At 44.0% G+C, this 27,324-nt stretch overlaps 2 protein-coding genes across 3 annotated transcripts in view; one reads left to right on the top strand and one right to left on the bottom strand.

Moving 5' to 3' along the window:
• Positions 1-27,324, top strand: part of LOC309340142 (uncharacterized protein) — a gene marked incomplete at its 5' end in the record, with an annotated part of 166,873 nt that overhangs the window by 80,718 nt on the left and 58,831 nt on the right. The gene's annotated exons all lie outside the window — the stretch shown is intronic.
• MLPH (melanophilin) overlaps positions 1-27,324 on the bottom strand; it is a 60,611-nt gene that overhangs the window by 18,579 nt on the left and 14,708 nt on the right. For both annotated transcript variants that reach the window (XM_081877037.1, XM_081877038.1), the window contains exons 4-10: positions 25,807-25,845; positions 24,226-24,317; positions 22,933-23,052; positions 21,608-21,809; positions 17,066-17,229; positions 8,646-8,729; positions 6,676-6,879 (exon numbers count right to left, since the gene is read on the bottom strand). In XM_081877037.1, the coding sequence (XP_081733163.1) occupies positions 6,676-6,879; positions 8,646-8,729; positions 17,066-17,229; positions 21,608-21,809; positions 22,933-23,052; positions 24,226-24,317; positions 25,807-25,845 (905 nt within the window). The remainder of the gene's footprint in view (positions 1-6,675; positions 6,880-8,645; positions 8,730-17,065; positions 17,230-21,607; positions 21,810-22,932; positions 23,053-24,225; positions 24,318-25,806; positions 25,846-27,324) is intronic.

Here is a 27,324-nt window from a genome sequence, read left to right as displayed (position 1 = left end):
ACAGCTCTTCCTGCAGGGAAGGCACTTGGAGTGGCAGACATGCCCAGGGAGCGGGGCTCTTGCCCAGCCGCATGGCTCATGGTGGACCGTGCCTCCCCAAGTGAAGCCTATTTTATCAGTCCTTTCCTTTCAAGCCCTTTCCTCCCCAACCTCACCAACTTGGGCAGACACCAACAGGAACACCAGAAAGTAGAGTTGCCACTTTTTAATACGGCAGATTATAAACAATGCAGCCACCAAGCATATCGGTTCAGCAAAATGACTATATCACAGAGCTCATCAAGTACAGTCAGATGCATCATATATGGCAGTGCTTAAGGATGAAGCTGGATGATGCGTTACTACTGCCCAGGGGTCCTTGTCATTGTGCATAATGCAGTTTTCACTGTCAGGGTAGCAAAACAATATAGATACCGTACATTGGACATTTCTCCTTATTTGTGTACTTTTGAAATTGAAACAGCACACAGTTCAGCCACACACAGAACATTGTCCAAATGTATCCATAAGCTTTCTGATTGTCCTGGAGTACTCCCAAGAGAAGATCAGACTGTAACCATTATGAAGGGGTGACTCTCTCACAGAGAGGGGGGTTGCCAAAGAGAAAGCGGGGCTGGCCGCCTAGCACGTCCAGTGGGGCTGCAGAGGGTTCAGGGCTGAGTGATGGGGGTGAAGGCCTGTAGGCACCCTGTGTGCAGTGGAAATGATGGAGCTCTGAAAGCAAACCCTTCGTCTACATTTCCCCCATCCTTTAGCATGGAGGCCACTGTGGGAAGTGGAATGCTGGACCAGCCAGGCTCTTTTTATCTTCACTTTTGGGAGGCAGACTGTCAATAATGTTACACCCAAAACTTACCTTGGGTCAGGGAACAGGGAGTTGCTCCCCAGGCAGAGCATCATTTCCTGACAGGAATGGGATTGGGGTTACCAGTCCAAGTATCCATTAACAGAAAACTTGACTCCGTGCAAAGGATTCTGGGACTGGCAGTCCTAGTCCCAAGCCCAGCAGGGAAAACGAGCCCAGTGGGAGTACCCACTCGCTGCCCAGATAAGTGACGGGGCCCTGGGGGAAGGGGGTCCATATGCCTGCAGGATCCAGGTAAGAGGAGGATCCAGATAAGCAGGAGTTTGCTTGCCTCAACCCTGCTCATAAGTATTTGAAGAGGAGTGTTCACTTTTATAAATGAAATGAAAATCCCATCTCAGAGGCATTCTTAATTGCCTGGCACAAAGGGAAACAGAAGTCTATAACCTCAGTTTCAGGTTTAGCAAGATGAGATATGAAGATGAAACTTGAATCAGGGGTTGATTCCTTTTGCCTCTGTTTTCTGTTTGAGATACCTGTTGCTCCACAGGTGTCTTAGAAACCTGTGCCATTTAATACAAGGATGGATCATTAGGACTGTACATGCAGCTTCTGCTCTCGGATATTGCTGGGATCCCTAACCCAGTTCATGGCTGCTCTGTTCACAAGTGCTCTTCATTCAGCTGGCTGGTGTTCAGACTCTGGCTGAGAAGGATTCTGTCCACAAATGAGCAATTTGCTGGCTGAACTGAGTAGATGCTAATGTTTTAATTTAGACACATCTCTTCATGTAGTTTGGATGATGGGGATGTAAATGTTGTCAGGATTGTATGTGCATTATCACATGGCCCTGTACAAAGGATGTGCAACCTTAATTGTGCATGAGTACATTGGCCCAAAGCCTCCCTAATTTAGGTCTGCACAGGGCTGCTATACATCCAGAACTTCCTGGACATAGCCAGAATTTGGCAGTGTCCAGGCAGAAATAGCTGATATGTCCGGGCAGTGCAGATTTAGGTGAGATTTCTTTAAAATAGCTCAAAATCTTCTTCTTCTTCTTTGAGATATTCCAAAAAAAGCTCAATTAGTTTTGCGTCCGGATTTTTGCGTCCGGATTTTCACTTTTTGAAATATGGCAACCCTACGTCTGCACCATCTCTAAAGACTTCCTTCTTGAGAATGGAGGGGCAGCATGAACGGGGGGGGGGGGGGCAGGAGAGGGGGTTGGCAAGAGGCTGACCAAACTTGCTAAATCACTAGGGCTGATGCCCAGAATACTAAACATGGTAACTAAAGCTAAATATCTGTGGGATGGCTGGAGAAAGGCAAAGTTGGGAGATGAGATTTCCCAAGCAACAACTCTGCTGATGCTTATACATGGCAATTAGTGGGCACAAACTACATGGACCTGCCCCCATTTCTGAGGTCAACCTCAGGGTTGGGACCAAGGGCAAAAAGAGAAACAGCATCTCAGCAGGCATGTCTGCGCTACATGATGAGTGCTAATTTGATATACGATTGCTGAACAACTAATGTATGCACAGAAAGCAATTAAAAAAAGTGTAGGCAACACTGAAGATTAGGACTTTTAATTGGTGTCCATTAAAAATGATGAAGGTGGAAAGCAAGAGAACCCCCAAATAGATTACAGTGGGTTTGCCAAAATAAGCTATCTTCACAGATTTAAAAAATAATCATATTTTTTAGATCTGATGCGTTCAACAGTGTATTGATGTGGCGTTTGACTATGAAGTTTGTATATATTCATTTGTAGTTTGTCAACAGTGATTCATGATTCTTATTTGAACAACTGTTTTTATGTACTTTGCTTGACTAACATTTCCTAAGCAGCTTTGCAATACTTCCACTTCCTAAGTCTGGATGAATATAAAAAGACTAGAGTGGTCCATCTTTAGAGCCATCTCAGTGAAACCCAGCTTTGAATGACAATGCTTCACACGGCATGCGCATTTCAGGATTGTGGCTGCTGCACATTCAAAAAAAGATGCCTTTGATGGTAATGAAGTCTGAAATGAATGCAATGAAACACTGGTCCAGATCTTGAAGTCCAGCTTGTTACTGCAGTGTGCAGGGTCTCTGTAGGAGACGAATGATCACGTATAACAATGGCTATATACATGTGAAACTCAGTGAAATCTGTACCTGATATTACAATGGCCAAGAAATTGTAAAGAGCAGGTTAATTGCTGCTGGGTGTTTAATGACTGCCAGCAAAGTCACTGCTTGCGTTTGTCATTCAGTATTGCAAAAATGTTGTCTTTTCACTTTCATTTGTGAAAGTGCAACGAAACAAAACATGCAATGTAAGTAAACTAGTAGAAGTATGGATAAATTAAGAAAGCCTTACAAGCTGATGATTTTTCAGAATTTATTTTGTATGCTACCCTGCTCAGCTCTCTGCAAGAATCTCCAGAGATCTCAACAGGATGCTGCTGGGCCCTCTAGCAAGACGAAACTGCCTGGTACAGACTTCAGCATCATCCTGAACACTGCCAAGGAAGGAAAGCATGAATGCTGCACCCACCTTGGCATGTTTAAGAAGGGGCGCTCTAGGAACTACGTCCGCCATCTTCTGGAGGGGATTCTATTATTCCAATTAAAGATGTGCAAATTCGAGGTGGGGTTGTACCTTGTGATTTTTTATGTTGAATTAATATTGAACAGAGTCACTGTCAAATTACAGAATATATTGGAATCTGCTGGCAGGTTTGGAATTATGGCTCCTGGGGATTTATCTGGATCAGATTTCCATTCCCCAGAGTCTTTTTTTTCTGGCCAGATTTGATCTGGGCTTGTTGGCAATGCTAGACTTGGGCAGAGACTTTGGAACTGGATGCCCAGGTCAGCTCAACTCCTGTTCCAGGTGGTAGAAAATACTGCTGTGTCTTTGAAATGCAGCAATGAGTGCCTGGGAGGGGAGGATAATGAGGGATATTTCAGATGTTCAAAACACTAATTTTAATTTAAGTTCAGATACGAAGAAAAAATACTTCTGTTCATCTGAGCAATTTCTGAATTGGATGTTTGTGTGTTTGTAAGAGGCACTAACCTATCTCAAATATCTACTAATTACCCCTCTCACTAGCATCTCATCATTTTCTCTTCCGAGTATCTACATTTTTGAAAATCTTTTAGCCCAACCCCACAAGCTGCAGATGAACAACATGAAAGATCTCATGAGAAAAAGGCTCCTGCTCTTAGATGAAGATGAAAGTCGCCTTTCACAGAGTGATATAGAGAGCCTGGCTCAAGATCAGTGCTATGACTGTCCATTCAGAGGGGCAGAATGAGACTCGGAAACAATCAAACAGGGCAGGATTGACAAAGAAGCCATTAGAAACCCAAAGGAATGCAACTTTTTGCATTTTGTGTTAATGTAGCCCCTCAAAAGGAAAAGTGCTCACAAAGATGCCAGACACACACTCCTCCATTTTAAAATTACACTTGAATCTTTCCTTGTCCTTCATGTGTTACAACCAGACACATATTGGCCAAAACTATCAATACGGGTCCATAGACTCTTGGAATCAGAGATGGAAATGCCTCATTAATCACTGCGTGGAGATAGTAATGGCTTAGAGCAGTGTTTTAGCAATGGCAAAAACCATTTGTTTGGCAAAGGCTTTTCAGTTTAAGAAGAATAACATTCCTGCCTAGGCTAATGGATCTGGCAAAGCTGAAAACTTATAGAGCACATTTACTCAGAAGGATGTCCTACAGAGTTTGATAGATGTATTAGATGTGTTTAAGATTAGATTCTTAGTTGTTTTACTCATATGTAGTCATGGGAAGTTGGAGAACCCTTGATCTCCGACATGCAAATGCCTGAGAATAACAGGCTGACATTAAGTTTAACGGTTTGCTTGAAACACAATATATGTAACATGCATGGAGTGAGGATCTGCATGAACCATTTTGTAAACATACTAAACAGCCAGTCATTCTTCAAAGGTCAGTCCTGCAGGTTTCAAATGGGGCTTCGTTCACAGTAAGTATTGTTAGGATTCCAGCTTTTAGGGTGCAACTAGATGCGGTATCAAGAGGCCAGCGATCAGAGATTCCACTTGGTATTTCAAAGTGGAATAGCAGTTCTGGGGAGGCCCTGGATCCAAGTGGGGCTGCAACAAAGGACAATGGATGTGATTCTGGAGTGATTGCCAGGAACCACCAGAATGGTTTCTTTGCACTTAAGTCAGCCTCTTGGGTGAGAGAGGGAGTTCTGAGGGATAGTGACCTGGTGAGAGCAGACTAAAGCAGCCACCTCGGGTGGCCGATTCCCATGGGGTGGTGCCCCACCAGCCACTGCCACGGCCACCAGAGGATTGGTGGCAGCTAATGGCAAGATCTCATGGAACTGAGGCAGTGAAAATGGACACCCCTGGAGCATGGAACCCATTCATGGATACATCTGCTGGATGCTTGGTGGATGGTAATGCATTTTTGAGCTCTCCTGTTGCAGGACTGAGCAGGGGTCCTGGGGGGGAACCAGTAACAGCACCATCTGCCTGGATCAGAGGGAGTTCAGGGGACTGCTGTTATTAGGGTCTTGGAGACGGTGAAGTATAGAATGGGGGGTAGGCAATATTGCCATAGAAGAGTGGAGACACTTGACACTTGCTGCCCTTGCTCAGCCCCCAACAGAGACTGGAGTAGCCATGTTGGTCTGCTCTCCCATCTAGTGGTGCTGTTACTTAATGCCAGCTCAGTCCGCAATAGAACAGATCTGATCGTGGATGAAGTGTCTGATCTGGTGTGCATGACAGAGACCTAGCTGGGTGAGCTCAGGGTGGGTGGGTGACCTTACCCAGCTTTGCCCACCTGGATATTCAGTGCAGCACAAGTCAATTTTGGAGGAGCAAGGGGGGGAGCATGGCAGTGATCCATAAAACCCCCACCATTCTCACCAGGAGGCCAGTCCATCTGGGAGCTTGACATGAGGGTTTGTATTTGGATGTTGGGAAGCAGAGACAGAACAGGGATCTTGGTGTTCAGTCCACCCAGCTGGCTGAGCTGGCAGAGCTGGTCTTCAGTGCAGTGTTGGAGAACCCCAGGGCATTTGTTCTGAGGGACATCCATGCTGATGCCTCGTCTGGGCCAACTCAAGACTTCATGGCCACCAGGACAATCATGGAGTTGTCGCAATGCATCACACCCCCAAAACATGCTGTGGGTCATACCCTAGATCTGTCTTTTTGCTACAGAGGGCATTGCACAGGATCCAGTGATCAGCGAGGTACCCCCAGGAGGAAGGGTGGGATATAAATTCAGTGAATACATAAATTAAATAAAATTAAACAAACCCTTTTCCTTCATTCTGTTCTAATCATGAAACTAGGGCCCTCCCTCAAAGCTGCTGCCTCTGCCCCACATGGTACCTGCCTGGCTTGCCCCAATGGGACAATAACTGGGGAAATTCAGTGGAGGGAAAGATTAAATGCAAATACCCCAGGGCCATAGACATGACTGCTATCCAAACACTATGAGATATGTTCATAAATCTCCCAATGCCACATCTTGTGTGACCCTAAGTGTTATTTGTTAGTAGAACTTAAGGGTGGATTTACAAAACCTTATTGCCCACATGGTGATTATGAATATCATCTACCCCCCTTGCAGAATCATCATCTCCATGCAATCATATGGATAAATTCAGCGGAGATTGCAATCATCACCTGCAAGATGCACAATTAGGCGGTTTGAATCCACCCCAAGACCTGCGTTACAGCAACTAGTTAGATGAGTTAGGCTGATCATACCAGAAGGCAGGTTAGCTTAGATGCATGAAGACTACTTTCCATAAAATATAACAAGCAGAAGGAAAAGAAAGCAAAATGCAAGGAAGACCATACCTTCTTGGCATCAGTAGGCGGGTCATCGCTAGACGAGCTTATTTCTGGTATGGACCCTTCCTGCTTCATTCTGCCCTCCTTCTCCTCCTCTTCTTCATCAGAAGAAACAGCTTTGTCACTGATGTTTCTTGCCAGCTCTTCTAGTTTCCTCCTCAGTTCCTTCTCTTCTATGCTAGGATCAGTAGGGGACTCAGGAGCTGGAGGCTAGCAACAGACAGACAGACAGACCAGCAATACTCAGTTTACTTCAGCCATCCAGTTCATGCTTTAATGTGCCTCAGGACCAACCCAAGACTTTTTCCCACTTGAGCAGAACAAGAACATGGTGCCCTGCCTAGTGTTCAGAGGTAGACTGTCCCTGAACCTGGGGGTTCTATTGCTTTCCCTGCTGAGGCTGACTAGGCAGGCAAGTGAGCAGCTTGGCTGCCCAGCTGAGGGTGCCCCTAGGTGTCAGGTTGGCGCTTGCTCGCTTGTCCACCTGTCCACCTCCATGCATCCCTCCCCTGGCCAGTCTGCCTTGGAGAGCTTTCGTCCCTCTCCAAGCCCCATGCCTTGCTTGCCCACCCACCTGATTTCCCATGGCAAGTTCTGAAATTACATTTATTTGTTCTTGCCCACCCTGCCACGGAGTCAGTGGCAGCCTCTTTAGTAAGCATCACAAGGTGAAAATGATAAGCTCTAAAGCCTGGAAACAAGGACTAACCAACACTCATCATTTCAAACAGCAATTCCCCCCCATATTTACAAACTCCTATCTATGGAAAGTTTTGCAACCTGAGCCACGTTGGGAAAAAGTTTTCCTTTGTTGATAAATTATAATCTGCAGAGACCAAGGACTTTTTCTGGCCTTCATAAATATATGACTATGTGGCATAGCCACCACAGAGTGAGCTCTCTTGTTACGTGAATGCAATGACAGCCAGTCCGAGCATGCTCATTGGGCTCACACGTTTCCCTTTGCAGAAAAGGAAGAAAGAAAGAAGGAAGGAAGAAAAGAAAGTCCAGCTTTTTGCCTTCACTGAACATTTAGCTCGGTGGTGCGGAAATGAAGAACCACCACACCATGCCACTTGCCCATTAAGTGTGGTAGTTTCAATGTGGAGACATAAAATAGGGGTTGTCTTCCACTTGTACATTAAATGGGCAGCATAGCTGCTGTTGAAAAAAATCACTAACAAAAAACAGTGTCAAACACCTATTAAAAGCACAGAGAAAAGTTATACTTGTAGCAGCTGCAGCCTTCTTGGTGCTGGTTCTGTCACGCACAACGTCTCCAAGGCAGTTCTCACTCCACATGACATGGCCAATGCATGCCTTTAATTGCTCACCTGTTCTAAAGGTTTGGAGTACCCAGCGCATGAGATTAGTATTTGGCAGCAACCAACCTGTCTGTGCACCATACGCAGCAGGCCTAAGTGGGTGAGGAAACCTGTTACAGCCAGGGCTTCTTCCCCAGCCACAACTCACTGGAACAGATTTCCAGCACCTTTGCCATTCTAAAAGAATAAGGGAGGTGTTCATAGAGAGTTCCAGCACCTCTTTTTCTAGAAAAACAGCACTGTTTGCAACAATATTCACATAGTTAGTGTTTTCAGCTGAATGCATTATTAGGTCAGTGCTGGTATTTGTTGTGTCAGGGCAAGTTCTTGGAAAGGAGAGTGCTCCATGATGAATTCTGAATGAGGTGATCAGCTTCCAAGATGGTGCTTTCTCAGGATGGGAAACTAATGTTTTCTAGGTTTTCTGATCTTCTTATTTTTCCATTTTGCCAATGGATGGTTGACGTGGACCACAGTGAGGTGTGTGAGGACCAGACAAATGGAGGAAGAAGGAGATGAACTATTCACCCATTCTTCCCCAAAAGGAAGTGAATGCTAGTCTTCTCTGACGGCCACAATATCCAAAACACTCCCTTTATGATATAATAGGATGGACAACCTCGGGGGGGGGGTCCTCTTTCCTGAGTTTACCTCATCTGGGTGAACCAGGATCTTCTCCTCAAGACGGTTCAGCATGCGCTCGACAGCTGACATGCGTTTGTTCAGGTCAAGAATCTGAGAAAGGAAAGATGACAGCATAGGATAGAGCCCACCACCACAGTTTTCTTAGCAGCTAAAGAGAAAGTACAGAATAGCTTCCGCCACCTTTGCCCCCAGATGGAGAAATCAGCAGATCTGCAGTCCCAGCCACTGCAATAAAACAAAAGCAAAAACAGCAGCACAGCTAATTTCAATCCATTAAAAAATAGCAAGACAAGCCTTGTAATATTACCAGAATAACCCAAATGAGTTTGTTTTTTAAGATGATAAATGTGAGTTATTTTTCCTGGTTTTTTGCACTTGCAGACTGTCCATATGAACTGACACACTATGTACTGAGACTGGGAGGCCTTGATTTAAGTTCCAGATCAGTTATAAACTTGTATACTTTAACTTGCTCCCCTTTGGGGAGCTAAATGGGAAAAAGGTTTTTGCGAAGATAAATGAAGTGAATAATATAAATTTCTTCACACCATAAATGTGCAGTGGAAATTACTGGACTCAACAATGCCAGATTATTTATAGGTAATATTTTTCAGGATTTTCACACAAGGGTTCAACACTCAAGTTCCCAAAAACTACAAATCTGTTACCCCAATCAAGGCACATGTGGTAAAGGAGAAAGCTGTTCTATGGTTTGTGGCTTCCATATGTTTTATTTCATTTATCAAAGTCCTCCCCACCCCCCTTTCCTTTCCCTAACACCCCTGCTACAGAGGAGCAATGTGCAGTTGGTGGATCAGGACACTAGTATTTTATTTAACAACAAAATTCTGGGACGGTGGCTTTAAGAGCAGGAGAGTAGTAGCAATTTTGGTGAAAATATACATTGTAGTTTGCTGTATCAGATTACGACCATTTTGTGCTAACATATTCTTCCCAGGATCACCATGAAAACAATGCTTACATAGCGCCAGTCCAGCTGTGGAAGATCTGCATCTTTCATTAATACAGACTTTCATGCATAATGCCTAAAAGGGGGGCTTAAGGGGAGAATGAAGGAATAACAAGGACTTGGACTTGTTCCATTGGAAGGTGAACAATAAAGTTTTTTATTTGTTAAGTGGGAAGGGAGGAATGTCCAGATTGTGCAAGTTTAAACTGCCTTTCCCAATAACTTCCAAAGTTTGAGTTTTATATGAAGTTTGAATGCAGGTCTCTCCTTCTCAAGATGGGGGGACAGGAGACAAAAGAGGAGCTGCCACCTGCGAGGGCAACTTCCTCTGTTGCCCTGGGGCTCAAGCAGACAGCAAATAACACCATGTTATATCTTTCTGTGTTTTTATATTGTAAGCCACTCTGGGATACTTGTATGAAGGCTTCTTCTTATTATTATTAGTGTCATCAATGTAATTGATAATTCATACTTATGTGCCAATGCCTTGTCTAACTTGTGAGGAAACATAATTCTCCTTCTCTTTCATTCTGTTTCTGTTGCTTTGCTTTTTAAAAATGAAATGAGGAAGGGGTGGCTTATTGTGGTTGCAGCCCAACCATGAGCCTTCCTCCACCAAATCTGTTTGCCCAATTGCCTCACTGCTCTCTTTGGCATCCGGCTAAGTAGTAGTAGTAGTAATAATAATAATAATAATAATAATAATAATAATAATAATAGGACAATAGACACCCTGAGTGCTTTTATAGTAGGGCCTCTTATGCTTCTTATGCTTTTGTGATTAATTGCCTCATTTTTTATTAATTCCCTCATGAATAATTTTTACCATATGGATCTGCATAGCATAGTGGATTAAAGGACACTGGGAAAGATGATTGTAAAATTGGCTAGGGTCAAAGTAATGCTGTAATCCATATCCTTAATTGAAAATATTTTCTAATGGATCTTAATATGCAGCCTGGCAATGTTTCATGAAATTCTGAAGTGAGTTTTCAGCAACCGAGTCCAGCTAGAAGCAAGCACAACATTGATCAAATCTTTTGACAAATTAACCAGATGAAGCTGGCAACCTCTCAGATGGAAAACCAGAGAAACAAATACTTTGTAAAGTCTAGCACAAGAGAATTTGTGGCAGATTAAAGGGCATCAGAAAGATGAGTTCTCTCTGCCATGGTTCCAGTTTAGGATTTGCTGGCTGTAATTTCTCTAAGCCCTTTCCAGGGCTGAATGAAGACCAGAGACATCTCCCCTTGTGGGTTGGGAGAGGAGATGAGGGGAGGGGTGGCAGAGGGAATGGGTGGTCCGTGCTGGTGGGGATCTTTTGGGATGGGCCGGTTCCTCCTCCATCTGCTGTGGGGAAATGACAGTCATGGGCCTGAAACTCCTCTGTAGTTCAGCTTGTGTCAGAATATTCTATTCACCTAAGTTCAGCCACTAATTTTTAAAAGCCCCTTTTCAGTTTTGAATCAAAACAAATGAGCTTATGAGAAGTGCTTCCCTTCCTTCATTCCTATCCCAGCTTTCCTCCAAATACATGGTCCTTTTTCCTGTTCATATAAGGGTCATTCACACAGCCCTCCTCATGCACACCGAGGCCGTATCCCCTGAGGCTCACGTGGTGCAAGAGGGAGCGTTGTGGGTTTGTGAGGGGTGTTGGCACACCCAGCTCCGTCTCCCTGAATGCTGAATTGCTGAGAGGAAGGAAAATGGGAAACCAGTTGGGAGACGAAAAGGAACGGTGTATCCTGGGAAAGGACAGAGGAAGAGACGCACAGGGATGCAAAGGAGATATGAGACAAATGATGCGTTGTCTGGATAGGTCATTTCCTGGCACATAACGCTAGTGGACTCCTGCTCCGAGAGCCCATTCTTAGGTAGCCAAAAGGGCCGCACCCACAAACAAGTGGCAGGTATAGGTAGTTTGGGGAAAACCCAAGGTTTGAATAAGTTTAAAAATTTTCAGAAAGAAAGCTTGGGTGGGGGGGACCCATCAAATGAGATGACTGAGGACAGAATGCTGTTTGACTGCTGTGGGGTGGGAGGTGGGCGGTAAGGAACCAAGGAGAGCAGAAATGACACTGAGTATATCTGAAAAACAAATGACTGGTCAGCTGGACCGAAGCACCTGAGCACTCAATGCGGCAACATTTTGTCGGAAGCTCCTCATGCAATTCTGAGGTGCAGAAGCCAACTGCTAGGGGCCGAGGTCCCTTTGCCCCCCAGTAAAATAGTTGAGAGGGACACACCCCAAGTTGATGGGCACTGCCATTCAAATGGTGTGCATGCACCATGTATTGTGATCAATTATGTGGAGCGGGGCTTACCTGCCCCCCCCATTTTAATCAAGTTGCCACCCCTGTAAGCATCTCCTAGCATCTTAATGCCTAAACCTGCTTGCCTGTGCATTGAGATCTGCAGGAGAGGCGCCTCTCGCTGTTTTGCTGTGATTACACAAGAGATAGCTGGCTTCATCATTGTTTAGCTTTCATTACCAGCTACTCCTTCAGAGGGTGGATATCGCTGCTAAATGTTTTTTGCACGAATGTGTTGTGATTCAGGTAATGGCTGTTTGCACTGTTAGATTGCATTGCAGTTTATTGTTTGAAAGTTGTTGCAAACCACTTCAAGGGCTATGCCAGGGAGCTGCGTAATAAGCAGGATAAAACTGTCAAATTCCAGAGTCTGCCATGTGAGTCCTTCGCAGCAAATATAGCAAAAAGTCTTCTGTTGCAAAGGCTAAGGTTGGTATCTGGTTGGAGTCCCTTCACAGAATCCTAGAATCTTTGAGTTGGAAGGGACCACGAGGGTCCTGTTGTCCAACCCCCACCAATGCAGGAATCTCAGCTAAAGCATCCAGGACAGCCAAGCTGTGCTTAAAAGCCTCCAGGGACTGAAAGCCCAAATGCATCCATCAGTGGAAGGGGGGAGGCCATTTTTGGTGACTGTCCCTCCACCTGCACCTCAGTTTCCCATGAAATCTGCTGGATTGGAGCCCCCCCCCGCCCCGAGCAGACTGGGAGGAAGAGGCTACAGGGGATTCAGTATCATGTGGAGGTGGCTGTAAGCACCCTAACAATTTTATTTAAAATTTCCTAGTTTTAAGAGCCTATCTGAGGGTTGTTTAAGCAATGCCCGAGAAGGTTGGTTAGTTAAAATTTAAGTTTGGCAGATAAGTAAAGTAAGGCTGTTTCTCCTACTGCTGTTTAAATTTTAAAGTATATCAAAATTTTGCCGGACAACAAAACAAAATATACGTCCCCTGTGAGCAATGACAGAAAATCAGATCAATTTTTGTTGTCTACACTGAAACACCTCAGAACTTTGAGTCTGATATTCTATTTTTCCCTTGGAGCAGAAACAAAATTTCAAACACAGTGGAATTTCCTGTAGGAATGAAATTCTGTTCTGGAGTTGGCTCTAATTGAAACCATGCTTAGACCGGCTCTTGTGTTCTGCTTCCACTTAAATCCTCCCATAGGTCAAAGGGATTGCACGGCTCTCCAGAGCGCAGAATTTGCCCCCCGACTGTGAACACGGCAGGAATAATAGGGTTACACTCACCTTATCTCTTATATCACGGCCAAGACTAAGCCATTTAGGTAGCTAGGATAATTGGATTACCCCCTTAGCTCAGCACAATTCATTAGACCTCAGTATTTGAATCTCTACAGCTAAAGAAAGCTTGGCTCTTTCCTAATAAATCCCAATTGTGAGGCTTAACGAGTTCATGACGAAAGCAGACTACAAACATTTGGAACTAAAGCACGGCATTTCTGACACATGTGCTATATCTGTATAAACGAGGCTGTATCCTCTCTGCTAAAACAATCTCAGTGCTAAGGATCTTAATATCTCAGGGCAACGCTAATGCCAAAAACATTCCTCTTAAGATGTGTCCTGTTTAAAGGCTAACAATATATATGACAAAAATAACACCAAGTTAAGTTCAGCCTGGATAGCTCAGTTGGTTAGAGGGTGGTGCTGATAACACCAAGGTTGCAGGTTCGATCCCTGCATGGGACCACTGCCTATTCCTGCATTCCAATTCTATGATTCTGTGAAAATGAAATTTGTTTACGTGCCTTGCATTTGCACATTGTGAATTCCTGCTGTAGTTTCTTGAAGAATTGTGTGTGTTTCTGTTGTTAAACCCAAACTAATAACAGCTTTGGCTATAATGTCAGTAATTCAGACCCAACTACCTCTTTTTAGGCAAATCCAAGCACTGGGGCAAGCCTGGCTCAGGGCACAAGTCCCTTTCAAATGTCTCATCCTTTCCAAAAGGAGTTTTCCACATGGCACAGTGGGTGTGTGGCTTGAACAGGAAGAAATAACTGCACGCTTTTCTGGGTCATGGCCAGAATTTGTATTTGAGGTGGTGCTGGTGGCGAGTATTCAAGAGAATGCAAGAACCCTTTCCATACTTCAAATCCAGGTCAACTGTGGGAGTCTAATCTAAAGCAGACAAGAAGCTGGCTAGTGTCTGCTCTGGATTGAAAAATGTTTCGAGTTGTCATTGCTGGAAAGTAAAGTTGCGAGAAGGTACAGACATGAATCCTGGTATATGGGGAATGTCCATTGTGAAAGACTATTTGCTCTTTTCATAGCGAAACACTCTAAGTGAGATATACAAAAGTACAAAATGAGCTTTTCAGTAACTGAGATTACTGATTATAGAGGACCACCATATAGTAGCTACTTTGATAAAACAAATTCAGACAAGAGAAGATCTAAGAGTTATGGAATAGAAGTAGCTTTAATTTGCTCATTTTTTTGTTTTGTTTTGTTACAAACACTAAATGCTTACTGTATCTGAGTATAATTAACTTTTTGCAGAATCGGCATGTGTTTTCTCGAGTAGCTCAAGGGTCTTGGGTAAAGAGATAATAAATCTCATTTTACAGAGAAAAATAACAACTCAGTTGCATCAGTCAGACTAGCAAGTGACAAGTCACTGTGACCGAGCTCTGCTGTGATTTGGACACTTGGAGGAAGCACTGAAGAGAGTTCTTGATGCTTAGATGCCCCACTCCAAGATTTGTCCCTGATCCAAGAGCCCTGGTGAGATCAGTTTCAAGATGCCTAGTGTGGGGGAAGCCATTGGCAGCCAACAGAAAACCATAAAAGGCTGTGAAATTGATGGCTTTCAAAAGGTGGGAATGTCTGTAAAAATCAATGACGCCAAAAGAAAAGAGCCGAATTGTTAGAGGAAAGATAAAATGCAGTGTGTTTCTCAGTAAGAAAAGTAACAAAGATGGAAGGGCCTGTTCCTCGGTATTAGTTACTTAGCATTCAGTGGTAGACTATGAGAACTAGTTCTGGGACAACATGTTGCTGCTTAATTCCAGGAAAGTAGAAGCAAAAGTGGGCCATAACATCTGTGCTTCAAAGATGAAAATATAGCTGAACAGGGCAAAACACAGCCCCAACTTCTGTGAATCTCCCCATCCCAATGCACTCTAAATCTGAGGTGGCTAAACCTGAGCCAAGGGTCTGGCCCAGCCAAGGACCTCCCTGTTTTTGCTGGTGGTGGCAAAAATGAAAAAAATAAAGTAGACGTGTCAGTATGGCGGGCAGAGAAAGCCCAGAGGCCAGCTGGGGAACATCTCCCTCATCAGTTGAGTAGGGAGAGGGAATTGCTGCCAGAGCAGCTGAAGGTGGAGGGCTGGGGGGGGGGGAGAGAGAGTTGTGAGTAGGTGTAAGTATAATGGCTTAATTGACTCTGACATTGAGAATGTCTGAATGCACCTTGCTAACACTGGAGATTTGCCATGGCTGCATCCTGAGAGCTCTCTGAGCTCTAACTAGTTGATAATTAACTGAGGGTTTAACTTTGATGAAGGCATTCAATTGCAAATTCGCCATCTTGGAAGAGTTTTTCTTTGTTTCCAGGCTCCCTGGGAGAGGGAAGTGTAACAGGAGCTCAGGCTAATGGAACCTATGTGTGTGACAGAGAGCTATGTTTGTCAACTCTGGTTATAAGTTATTTTATTTCTAAGAAGATGAACCTATGCCTTGGACGGGCGTATGTCTTATGGTATTATGTAGATGTATCTTCCATGTTTTTTGTACCTGTTTTGAAGAAGTTCTGGTTAGTAAAGCTTTGAACAATATTTGTGGGTCTGGACAATGTTTTGTTCCAAAAGGAGTAAACTGGAAAAATAATTAAAATTTCACGGCCTCCAATAACTTCAGCTATAAACAGTTGGATTCAAGGGGAAATGTTCTTGGAGGAGAGAATCTGGCTTCTCATGTGACTTGCAGACAAATAATTAAAGGACCCGGGTAGGCACTTTCAACGCTCTCAGTTGCGGGAGTGTAAATGAATTGGGGTTCTGCAGTTCACCTCATCCATCCACACAAGGACCCTGACAATGGGCCAGATCCTTACCAGGAACTGCTTCGTGGGCCAAATTTGATAAATGGGAAGGGCCACTCACCTGTCAAAATCCCTTTTACTCAAAACTTAAAGGGGAACAGGGAGGAGGCTTGTAATTTTTTTTTTTTTTTACCAAAGACCAATGAATCTACTGGTCTGGAAAACCAGTGAAAGTAATTCCTTTTTAATCTTACCAAACTATTTTTGGATAGATGGGGTAAAAACCTATTTCACCCAAATTGTATAGCCATAGTTTTGGTTGTTGTTGTTTTTTAATCAATGTATTTTTCTTAAACTATTTCTCCTTCCAGTTGTTCTGGAATGAGATAGAAAAGCTTTAAAAAGCCAATAAAAATAAGGAGAAAAAGAACTATACAATGGGGTGGAAGAACTGGGAAGCTTCAGATCAGTAGTTGCCCCACTATGGTCTACAGGAAGAAAAAAAGGCCATAAGATTCCTGGTCTTGTTGCAGAAACTTAGAACAACTGTAGAAAGAGATCAGTTAGATCACGAATGCTTTCTCTAAATTGTATTCTCATCTCCAGTTTGAGTGACAATCAGAACCTTCTGCCGTTTCCTTATAAGTGGTACTACATTTCTGCTTGCAGCTTTTCAGAGATGGATAAAGCAGCATTGATCCTGCAGGTAAGACTTCAAGCACTTTACAACTCATCAACAGGGGCTGTTCTGTTTTGTGCTCCAAAAGAAATCCATTGAATCCTATGCATTTAAAACACATGCCTTGAAACCAAAATTCAACCAATTAATGAACATAAAATGCAACAAGATTAGCAGTGGGTGAATGGGATAGCGCTACAGCCTATAATTTCATATCCGTTTAGACTCATCAAAGACAAAGGGAAGTAAGTTTCCTTGTTTTGCAGCATGCTTTCTCTGAAACCTTGAACAGGAAAAATATAAAAACATTTTGTTTTGCAGGCATTTGACTCTTGCAATCTTGTGTTTGCTCCTGGACATAGATTCTTACTCTGAGCCAAGAGTCACCCCTAAACCCCAGCTCTTGCCTTACTTCAGGGACAGACGCTTCGAAGGACAGTGTCCAATTCCTTATTTACCTGATTTCCAGGTGGATTTATGTTCTCCTGGGATGAGGCTCGGCTCCTGCGTTTTGTGTGGTGGGGCTGATAGACAAGGGTCTTCTGCGCTCCCTCCATGTCTTCCTCGGAAGTGTCCAGATCAGCTGAGTACTGGGATGGATGCTGCTCATTCCAGGGACGGCCTTTGGGAACAGAACAAGGCTGGGATTCAGAGCAATAGACTCAAAACTCAAATCTTGTGTTTCAGGGCAACCTGAGCGAGATTACTAATTTCTGAAACTTTCTGGAAGAAGTTTCAATTTATTCACTTTGGCCTCAGATATGTTTACAAAAACAGGGGAAATAATAATAATAATAATAATAATAATAATAATAATAATAATAATAATTTATTTATACCACGCCCATCTGGCTGGGTTTTCCCAGCCTCTCTGGGTGGCTCCCAACAGAATTAAAAGCACAATAAAACAATAGGTTAGACTGTTAAGACAAATTACTCAATAAAAATTGAGAAAGATGGAAAGAATTTGCTGAAACAAATAACTAAACTAGAATACAAAAAGGGAGGTGTGAGGAGGTCGATGAAACAAATAAATGAAGGATGGAGATATGGAATATTGGATGTGTGGTTTTTTTAATTGTTATTGGTGTATTGGTTTTTATGTGTCCCCCCCCCCTTTTTTGATGTACTGTTATGTATGTTTTGTTAATCTTTTGTTGTTCTCTCCTTTGCTTTTTTCTGTAATTTTTGAAACTTCTAATAAATATCATTAAAAATAAAAATAAAAACTTCCCTAAACAAATCAAAAGCTGGAAGCAAATTAATTGCAAGGAATAGAATATTTCTATAGCCAGGTGCTTGTTGCTTGCCAGTTTTCAACCCAGAAAAATCAAAATATGTGAAAAGTGTGGTCATTATTTCAGGGGCAAACTAGATGAAAGAGATATGTGATCAGATTATCTATTTCTTTAAAAGTTTGCAAGAGTGGGGGGCGGCTTAACCCTGTCCCTGTGCTTTCCCACCTCCTTTGGCAATTTGACCTATTAAGAGAAAGTTACATGTACCCCAAAGTTTTCTCTCGTGGAGCAAAAAGCCACTTTTTGGATTGGGAGGGAGGGTAATGTTTATTGTGGAAACAGTGCTTAGATAAACCCCGCTATGCTGCGAAGCACGCAGTCCACCCAATGGGCAATGACTCCTCTCCATTCATTGCTTCCCAACGCCCCATGCTAAGAGTCAGGAGACCAGGCTCACAGAAACTCCCACTGCCCTCAGTGGCCTATGCAAAACTCTCCAAATACATCACACTCTAGGGGACCCTTCTCAAGTTTGCTTAGATCCTCTGCGACTACAAGGGGAAGGCTCTTGTCAACAGTTCTGGAGTTTTGTCCCCATATTTCCCACAGTAGCTCAGCCCTGGTTTGTTGCCGGCCTTTGAACTCTGAGCAGCATTACCTAACCAACAAATGAGGAACACACTGAGCAGCATTTGAGAGGCTGCAGGTGTCTAATCTCTGCACCATGCACTTTTCCGTTTTGTTACCTTGTTAAGAGAAACCACATTAGGGATAATTTAGTTTCCAATAATCACATTTTCCAGGTATTTATGGTAACTGTAAAGCACTGAACCCTGTGGCACAACAAAACCTTCTGAGAGTAACTGGACTGGGATCCATTTCCATAGACAATTTTACAATAAGTTCACTTAAAATGCAAACCTCTGGTGGGCAATGTGAGCCTAGGAAGAAGAGCTATCTGCGTCCTGCTGCATGGTGTTCTGTACCTTGCCGAACAACGAGCCACCCCCATGTGCCAAGAAAGAAGGTCTTCCATCTGCCAGAACTGTAGGCTGTTGGTGATGGCTTGGGCTTATGCTTTTGGAGTGTCTGTGCGATGAATTCATTCCAATTGCCCTTCTAGAAATCCACTCCAGATCAAGAGCTTATTGTGTGGGCCAACTTGTCTTGTCTGTACCATTTATGACTGGAAGACTGAATTGAATGCACTGCCACATGAGGGATGTGTGTGTACAGTTTATAGACCTGCAACAATTGCTGGTGTGGCAGCCTCAAAGTTCTAGCCAGCCTTAAACCATGAGGGGGAGGGGGGGAGGACTTGAGGTCTCTTCCAACTGGGCTTGGGGTCAGGCTTGGAGCTGGTTTGCTAGAATTCACCATTTCAGCCGTGGGGACGGGGAGTTCCAGAGAGTGGGAAAGGGAAATGCAGGAACTGGAGCAGTGGCGTAGCGTGGGGGGTGCAGGGGGGGCCAGCCGCACTGGGCGCAACATTTTTTTGGGGGGCGCGCTCGCACTCGCAGCTCTCTGCCCCTACCTGGCTCACTCACTCTCTCTCACTGCAGTGCTGGCTGTGCGAATCCGATCCGAGCTGCCGGGTCGCCGCCCACTGTGGAGGGGGAGGGTGCCAGGCGTGCGTTGCAGTGCGGAGCGGAGAGAGACCGAGGGAGGGACTATCTGGGGGAGGGACAGTGCAGTGGACGCCCAGCGCAGCGCTGAGCGCCGGAGAGAACCACACCTGACCAGCCCAGGCAGCAGCAAGAAGAAGCTGGCAGCGGTGGCGGGTTAGGGGCGCAAATTACTTGCCTTGCCCCGGGTGCTGTCAATCCACACTATGCCACTGAACTGGAGTTCTTTCACCTCACAGCTACCACCCCCACAATCCTAATCCCCCTCCAGGATACAGTCATACCTCTTGTTACGTTTGCTTCAGGTTAAATCTTTTCAGGTTGCGTCCTGTGGTGACCCAGAAGTAACAGAACGGGTTACTTCCAGGTTTTGCCGCTCACGCATGCGCAGATGCTCAAAATGACGTCACGCACATGCGCAGAAGCGGCGAATCGCAACCTGCGCAGACGCAGGTTGCGTTCTGCTCAGGTTGCGAATGGGCCTCCAGAATGGATCCCATTCGCAATCAGAGGTACCACTGTACTTAGTGTATAAACTATCGGGGCTTACCAATTCCCCTACAATTTATACTCCAAGTATCACTCCGTCTGTCATTGCTTCCTCTCCCCTCTGCAAAACAAAATACTACTCAACATTACATACATGCCAGGAAACTCGAAGAAGAAGGAGGAGAACAAGAAGAAGAAGAAGAAGAGGAGGAGGAGGAGTTTGGATTTGATATCCTGCTTTATCACTACCCGAAGGCATCTCAAAGCAACTAACATTGTCCTTTCCCTTCCTCCCCCAAAACAAACACTCTGAGGTGAGTGAGGCTGAGAGACTTTAGAGAAGTGTGACTGGCCCAAGGTCACCCAGCAGCTGTATGTGGAGGAGAGGGGAAGCGAACCCGATTCACCAGATTATGAGTCCACTGCTCTTAATCACTACACCACACTGGTTCATCCTTCTTAGGATGGGCTTGGTGGTTTGCTTCTTCTTCTTCCATTATTTTAAACTTATTATTAACATTTTAATTTAGGGAGAAGTGCTCCCCCAAGTGTTTGGGTGCCACACCCTTATTTTTGGGAGGTCCCATTTCACTTGCAGACTGTCAGACTCTTAACCAGCCACTTTTGCTATTAGGAGGAATGATGTAAATTAAACAGCTCCTGTGCATAGGAAACATGATGCACGCTACCCAAAAGGAAGCTGTTATTGTCATATCAGTTTAGGAATTCCTTTTCATGAAGGGAATATTTCATCATGTAGTTCCCCACAGTCTGAAGTACGGACAGCACAGGGGCAGTTTTGGCCTGGGATGCGTGGCTTATCCTTTATCCTGGGGGCCACCAACTTATCCCAGGCCTTGTGGCCCTGACACCTCCCTCTTCTTCGGCAAGCTCAGTGGCTGCTAGCACAGCAGAGGAATGGTTCACAGTAACAGTATAACCATTTCAAAATGCAATTTTAAAAATAATATTTTAATTTTTAAAAATAAAAAAGACCCCCTCCCGGTGTAAACACACAAATAATACAAATTTGTTTCTCTCACTCTAATTGATAATTTCAAGTAATATCTGAAGTGTCTTCAGAAAGAGGCTTTAGTGTGACATCTTTCCTTTTTATTTTAATATATTGATTATATATATTGATTATATATAATATTGGCAGGGCGGGGGTTCTTTTGTTTTTTTCCACCATTTTGGCAGGGTGGCACTGAGGGTTTGCTGCTGCTAAGTATCATTACAGAAATCATGTTTGATTCTTGGAGAACTATGCTCCTCCTGGTCTTCTAGTCAAATGTATTTATGTAAATGAGCATAAATCGTAACTACAGCAATGATCTGAAAATTCAAAAGAAGTTCACATAGTCCATTGCAGCAGGGCTCATTTTTAATAACATATTAGTGTGGTATTTGTTCCACTTTGGCAGGAAAGATTCGGCAAGAAAGATCCATGTTGTTCTGCAACCATTTCCTAGGGATATGCCTGGTCACCCTCTGTATCCTCTGAGATACGTGATTTTTGCATGTAAATTAGATTCACTCTAAAAGACAGAAATCTACAAAAGGCTGTACATTTAATATTTTAGCTCTTCTTAAAATAAACAGTGCTGAGAAGGCATTTCCTCGGGTGTTTGGCTACAGGAGAACCTACCCGCCTTGGGAGTTCTCTCGAGGCTTTTAGGCTGTGAGTTGACGGTCAGCCGAACTTCGGTGCTGAACTCCTGCTCAGGGGCCGGCAGGTGCTGCCCCTGCTCCTGCAGGAGGTGGTGGAACGTTGCCGCCAGGTCAGCTTCGGCAATCATTGATTCCCTCTGGGAGGGGTCTTCCTTGGTACCGGGAAATCCCGCAAAGCTCTAAGAAGAAACAGTGCCCATCAGCATCGACAAGGAGGCAGTTTGATCTCTCATTGACAGGTAAGTGTCTGGAGGAGGGGCACTTCCTCAGTGTTGGTTATATATGTGGTGAATTGATACCACATCTGATTGAAATGATCTTTTTTTTGCATGCACACCCCCCAAATCACGATGGTGAGTGGGAAACTCTGAGAGGGCTTGCAGAGGAGGAGGAGGAGGTTTCCAATGTGCAGCCACAGTCAGTCTGGTAGCTGCCAAGAGGAAAAATAGTAATTCCCACTTCATGTCTCAAAGGTAAAGGTAAACCAACTCTGGGGTTGCGGCGCTCATCTCACTTTATTGGCTGAGGGAGCTGGCGTACACCTTCCGGGTCATATGGCCAGCATGACTAAGCCTCTTCTGGCGAACCAGAGCAGTGCACAGAAACACCATTTACCTTCCCGCCGGAGTGGTACCTATTTATCTACTTGCACTTTGACGTACTTTCAAACTGCTAGGTGGGCAGGAGTAATGGGAGCTCACCCTGTTGCGGGGATTTGAACCGCCGACCTTCTGATCGGCAAGTCCTAGTCTCTGTGGTTTAACCCACAGCGTCACCCGCATCCCAGTCTCAAGGTGGCTGTTAAATGCGTGAACAGTCTACACTGAAGTGTTGTGCTTGAGTTAACATAAGGAGATCCTAAACAGCTTACCAAAAGCATGAATAGGACTGTATGAAGCTTTCTATGTAATACCTGATGTTTTACTGCCGTTGTGTTTCAAATAATTCCCCATGGGAAAAAATTTAAACTCATATATATGTGTGTGTGTGTGTTATGGAAGTGATAATCTGTGGTGCTCCATCACTGAAGGCTGAGTCACATTTGCAACTCACTGCTTGATGCTACAGTCAGAAAGTGACAACAAACAAAAGCCTCCTGACATCTGAATCTGCTCTCTCACTTTCTAGCCTATTTCCAACTTGTAGCTTTCACTAATACATTTCACAGGGCAGACGAAAATGCTTGTACAACAAGCTGGGCTAGCAAAGGTCAAGAAAATGAGAAGAATGAGGGAGGGGAGCAATTCTGAGGTGCCAGGGATGATGCAAGCGAGCAGGAAGGCATGCACGCCACCGTAGTACCTGAAGACCTTCATTCCCAGGAGAGAGCTGCTCAGACTGCCGGCGAGATTGAGAAGAATATTCCGAGTCCATTTCAAAATCAAAGGGATGGACAGACAGCAGGCGCTTGGTCTTGCGCATCTTAGAAAGCACAGAGAGTTTAAGAAACCAGAGTCCATTGTAAATACAGTTGATAGTGAAATATTTTCACAGGTCTCTTGGAAAGGTTAGTAACCATCTTGCTACTTTCCATGCAATGCTCTGCAGGGGATTTTCCTCACAGTTCCCTAGTTCTATGCCAGAGTTCAAGTCCAGCCCTGCTGTTCTCTCCTAATGGGATGCTTTTCAGGTCAATAAGGAACAGGGGCAGCTGAGAGCTATTCCATATAGATTTATATAGAAAACATGCAAACACTCATTTGAAAACAATTTACTTCCCCCAAAAGGGCAGAAATAAGTTCAAACAAAAACATTCCGATCCAGCATTCTGCACTCTGAATTTGGAATTTATTCAAATGTTGATTTCCTTATACAGTGGTACCTCGGGTTAAGTACTTAATTCGTTCCGGAGGTCCATTCTTAACCTGAAACTGTTCTTAACCTGAAGCACCACTTTAGCTAATGGGGCCTCCCGCTGCTGCTGTCCTGTGGCTGCACTATTTCTGTTCTCATCCTGAAGCAAAGTTCTTAACCTGAAGCACTATTTCTGGGTTAGCAGAGTCTGTAACCTGAAGTGTATGTAACCTGAAGCGTATGTAACCTGAGGTACCACTGTACATATACTGAAATGCCAAAGCTGAAGTTAAAGATCTGGATCTGAGGATTTAAGATTTCAGTGAGAATTTTTTCCTAACCTAAATAACAATTCTTGCTAAAATAAATCATTTATATGGGTGAGGCTATCCTACTGGGCTCATGCCTAGGTCCATGACTCAAGATCACTCAACTTTTATTGGCTAACACTCGGTCATTCATTCAACAGCTTTTGCACACTCCATACAAATGGTTATAGAAGGGCAAAATGGTGGGTTTCCTTTTTTTACATTTTCAGTGGATGCAGAGGTATAATTTAGATTCTTCCTAGAGCCTGTGAGCACAGAAATGAGACAACATCACCCAGAAGCCAGCTTGAGGCACGAGGGCTCCAATAAATGACTCCACAGGAAATGAGATTTATATCAGAAATCAAAAGCAGAAAGATCGCCTTTTCCCAGAGAAAAAGGAGTAATATCTTCATTCAAGAAGGCCCAGCGTGATATATAAATGAGCTCCCAGTGCTAACATGGAAGAAAGTCCATTCTCAGGTGCCCTTACCCTTGCATAGCACTCTGCTTCTCCACCATCGATCGCATCTTCTGCCTCTCCCTCCTCACTGTCCTCATTCCCACTGTAGAAGTGGCAGTCACCTGGGCAGCAAAGAGATGGGCCCTCAGGTCGGTCAAATCAGGCATGTGAGGTCCACTCAGGAAGTGGCTGTAGCTTAGCAGGAGAATGCATGCTTTACATTCAGAATGTGTCAGCCATCTCCACTAGAAAGGGTATTAGCAGGAAAGACACAGGAATATAGGAAATTGCCTTATACAGAGTCAGACCATTGGTCCAGCCATGGCAGCAGCTCAACATTTGAGAAGGCCTCTCTGCCAGTCCAGGAGCTGCTTGGCCCTGAACCTGGGATTGTTTGCATGCAAAGCAGATGCGCTTACAGCTAAGCTATGGCTCTCCTCCAAAGATGAGGAAAAGCTTCTGAGATTTTGGGAAAGGGTTGCATATTGAAGGAGGCACCAGTGGTCTGACTCAGCCTAAGACCACCTTATCCTCATTTCTGATCATTGCTATTATAGATTTTTTGAATGCACAGCATTTGTTTCAATCCTAGGCATTTCACTCAGAAGTAAGTTCAATGGAGCTCACTTTCAAGTACCGTATTTTTCGCTCCATAAGACGCACTTTTTTCTTCCTAAAAAGTAAGGGGAAATGTCTGTGCGTCTTATGGAGCGAATGCATGGTCCCTGGAGACAAATTGCCCAGGGGCAAAAAGCAGATCATGCACTTTTCTTTTCTTTTTCTTTTTTTTGAAAGAGGGAAGTGGGTGTTGAAACAAAGCTGCTGATAAGGGATGCTAGAGATAAAGGAGGCTGCCTGGGAGGGGGGAGCAAACTTGCAAAGGGGGAAAACAGGAAGACTAAAGCAATAAGGAGAGAAATTAGAAGAAAAGGAGGAGCAAAAAACTGCTCCAGCTAAGGAAAAGACACTAAAGCAAACAAGAGGGAAGGGAGTGCTGAAAGGAAACAGCTGATCGGTGGGATCGGAGGAGAGATATGGGATGCTGGTGGAGGCTGCCTGGGAGGGGGGAGGTAAAAGCCCATGGATCCTCAGGATTTTTAGATTGGGTCACCCCAAATTCACCCCTAGATCACATAGCATGTCCATGGCTACAGTCTGCACCAAAAAAATCACGCACCCACTGTTGCGTGGGGCCGCAATGGTGCAAAAACGTGGTTACAAAGCACGAATCCACATGGATCCTCAGGATTTTTGCATTGGGTCACCCCAAATTCACCATCAGATTACATGTCTGTGGCCACAGCATGAACCACAAAAATCATACATCCACTGTTTTGTTCAGAATATTTTTTTCTTGTTTTCCTCCTCTAAAAACTAGGTGCATCTTATGGAGCGAAAAATACGGTAAGTGGCTCAGATTGTGGCCTGAATGTTTGCTGTTCCCATGTTATGGGGATGCCAAAGCCAGTTTAGTCCCCTTCCTCTGTCCTTGACAGACCATAGCTCCGTGGCAGAATATCTGTTTTGCCTGCAGTAGGTTCCAGGTTCAATCCTGACATCTCTTGGTGGGGCAGGGTGTATAGGTTTGCTTGTTTGTTTTAAGCCACTTACTGTTGATGTCTGGCAAGCTATAAACTCTGTCATGAAGACCTAGAATAAGAAGAAAATGCAACATAAATACTTTTAAAACATATTTTGCAGTAAGTCTGATGTAGGGCTGAATAATTATCCCTTTGAGCATGTAAAGACAATTAAAAATAGCATCTATTATCAGCCTGGAGCCCCAGCTTAGACTGAAAACCAACAAGCTTGTGGTCACATGCAAGTTGGTTCCTAAGAAAATGCTGTATTGGCTTTGAGAGGAGCTACCATTTGTAGGGATAATTCAGGTTTAGGTTGGCAATTCCTGTTAGGAAACAGTTACTTGTGCCTGATTTCCACTTCAATCAACATCCACTGACACATGTAATATGTATACAGGATATTTATATCTCTGTAGGCTTTTCCTATAACCCGGTCTGCTAGCAAACACAAAGATGTGGTGGAATAATAACTGGGGTCACCACCAGCAACATCCTGCAACATCATGCTGTTCCCCTGGTCCTGGGTTGATGCTATGGCACCAGGACATCAGCATCAGGCTACAAATGCAGCCCATGCCAAAATAGCATGGAGAACTGAGGGTGGTTATTTCAGCCCTGCATGAAGCCATTTGTATGAGTACAATATAATGCACCTGATATGTTATAACCAACTTTTGCAACAGACCCATAACCAAGGGGCAACAGAGCAGCGTGGATTTCCCTGGTTTGCTTTGCAGAGGAGTCTGCTGTCACTCTGTCAGCATGACAGAATCAGAGGGTGCTCTGTTAATCATATTGATCTCTGCTTATTAATGATCCCAAACCCCAGATATCACCAGTCAAATGAAGGAGGATCTAATGTAAATGACCCCATCCTTGGCATGATTTTGGTATGATTTTGTATAAAACTAATGTGCTGTCATTTTAAAAGTGAACAGGGATACAAATTTTCCCAAAGATCCCATGCTGAAAACAAGGAAGACCCATAGAAACACCTTCTTCCTTAATGAGCCAGAGGTTTCCAAATGTCACTTGTAAATGGCAGCTTGCTTTCACATGACAAACCTGCAAGACTGCCCAAGACTGCCATCTATTGGCCAGGTACAATTCAGCAGGTATGAGCAATAGAAACAAAATGCATTATGCACACACATGCACACACTTTCAGGCCTGATAATGTGCATGTATTCCAAAGTTAAGTCCCACTGGGTTAAGATGTGCTCCAAAGTTAAGAGTGCCTTGGATTTCAGTTTCAGACATTAAACTTTTACAGATCTAATGAGGGTGGGGGAATTAACAAGCATGAGAGAAAGAATCTGAGATTCTCCTAAACATATCATTATTGTTAAGTTTGTAGGTTTCCAGAATTATTATTTTTTATATTACTTTCAATAATGCTGTTCATTATATATTCCACATTTTATTCTAATTTGCTTTAGAGTTCTTGGATAAGCAAGGAGTCTCCCTAAGTACATAGACAATATAGGTTCCAGTGATGCGTTTGGTAACACAAACTGTGAGGTCTTCATTACACAGTGGCTCCCAA

The sequence above is a fragment of the Podarcis erhardii genome, assembly GCF_964252035.2.
Source record: "Podarcis erhardii genome assembly, chromosome: 1".
Taxonomy (NCBI): domain Eukaryota; kingdom Metazoa; phylum Chordata; class Lepidosauria; order Squamata; family Lacertidae; genus Podarcis; species Podarcis erhardii.
The sequence above is the reverse complement of the archived record's forward strand: the minus strand, read 5'-3'. Positions and strand labels throughout refer to the sequence as shown.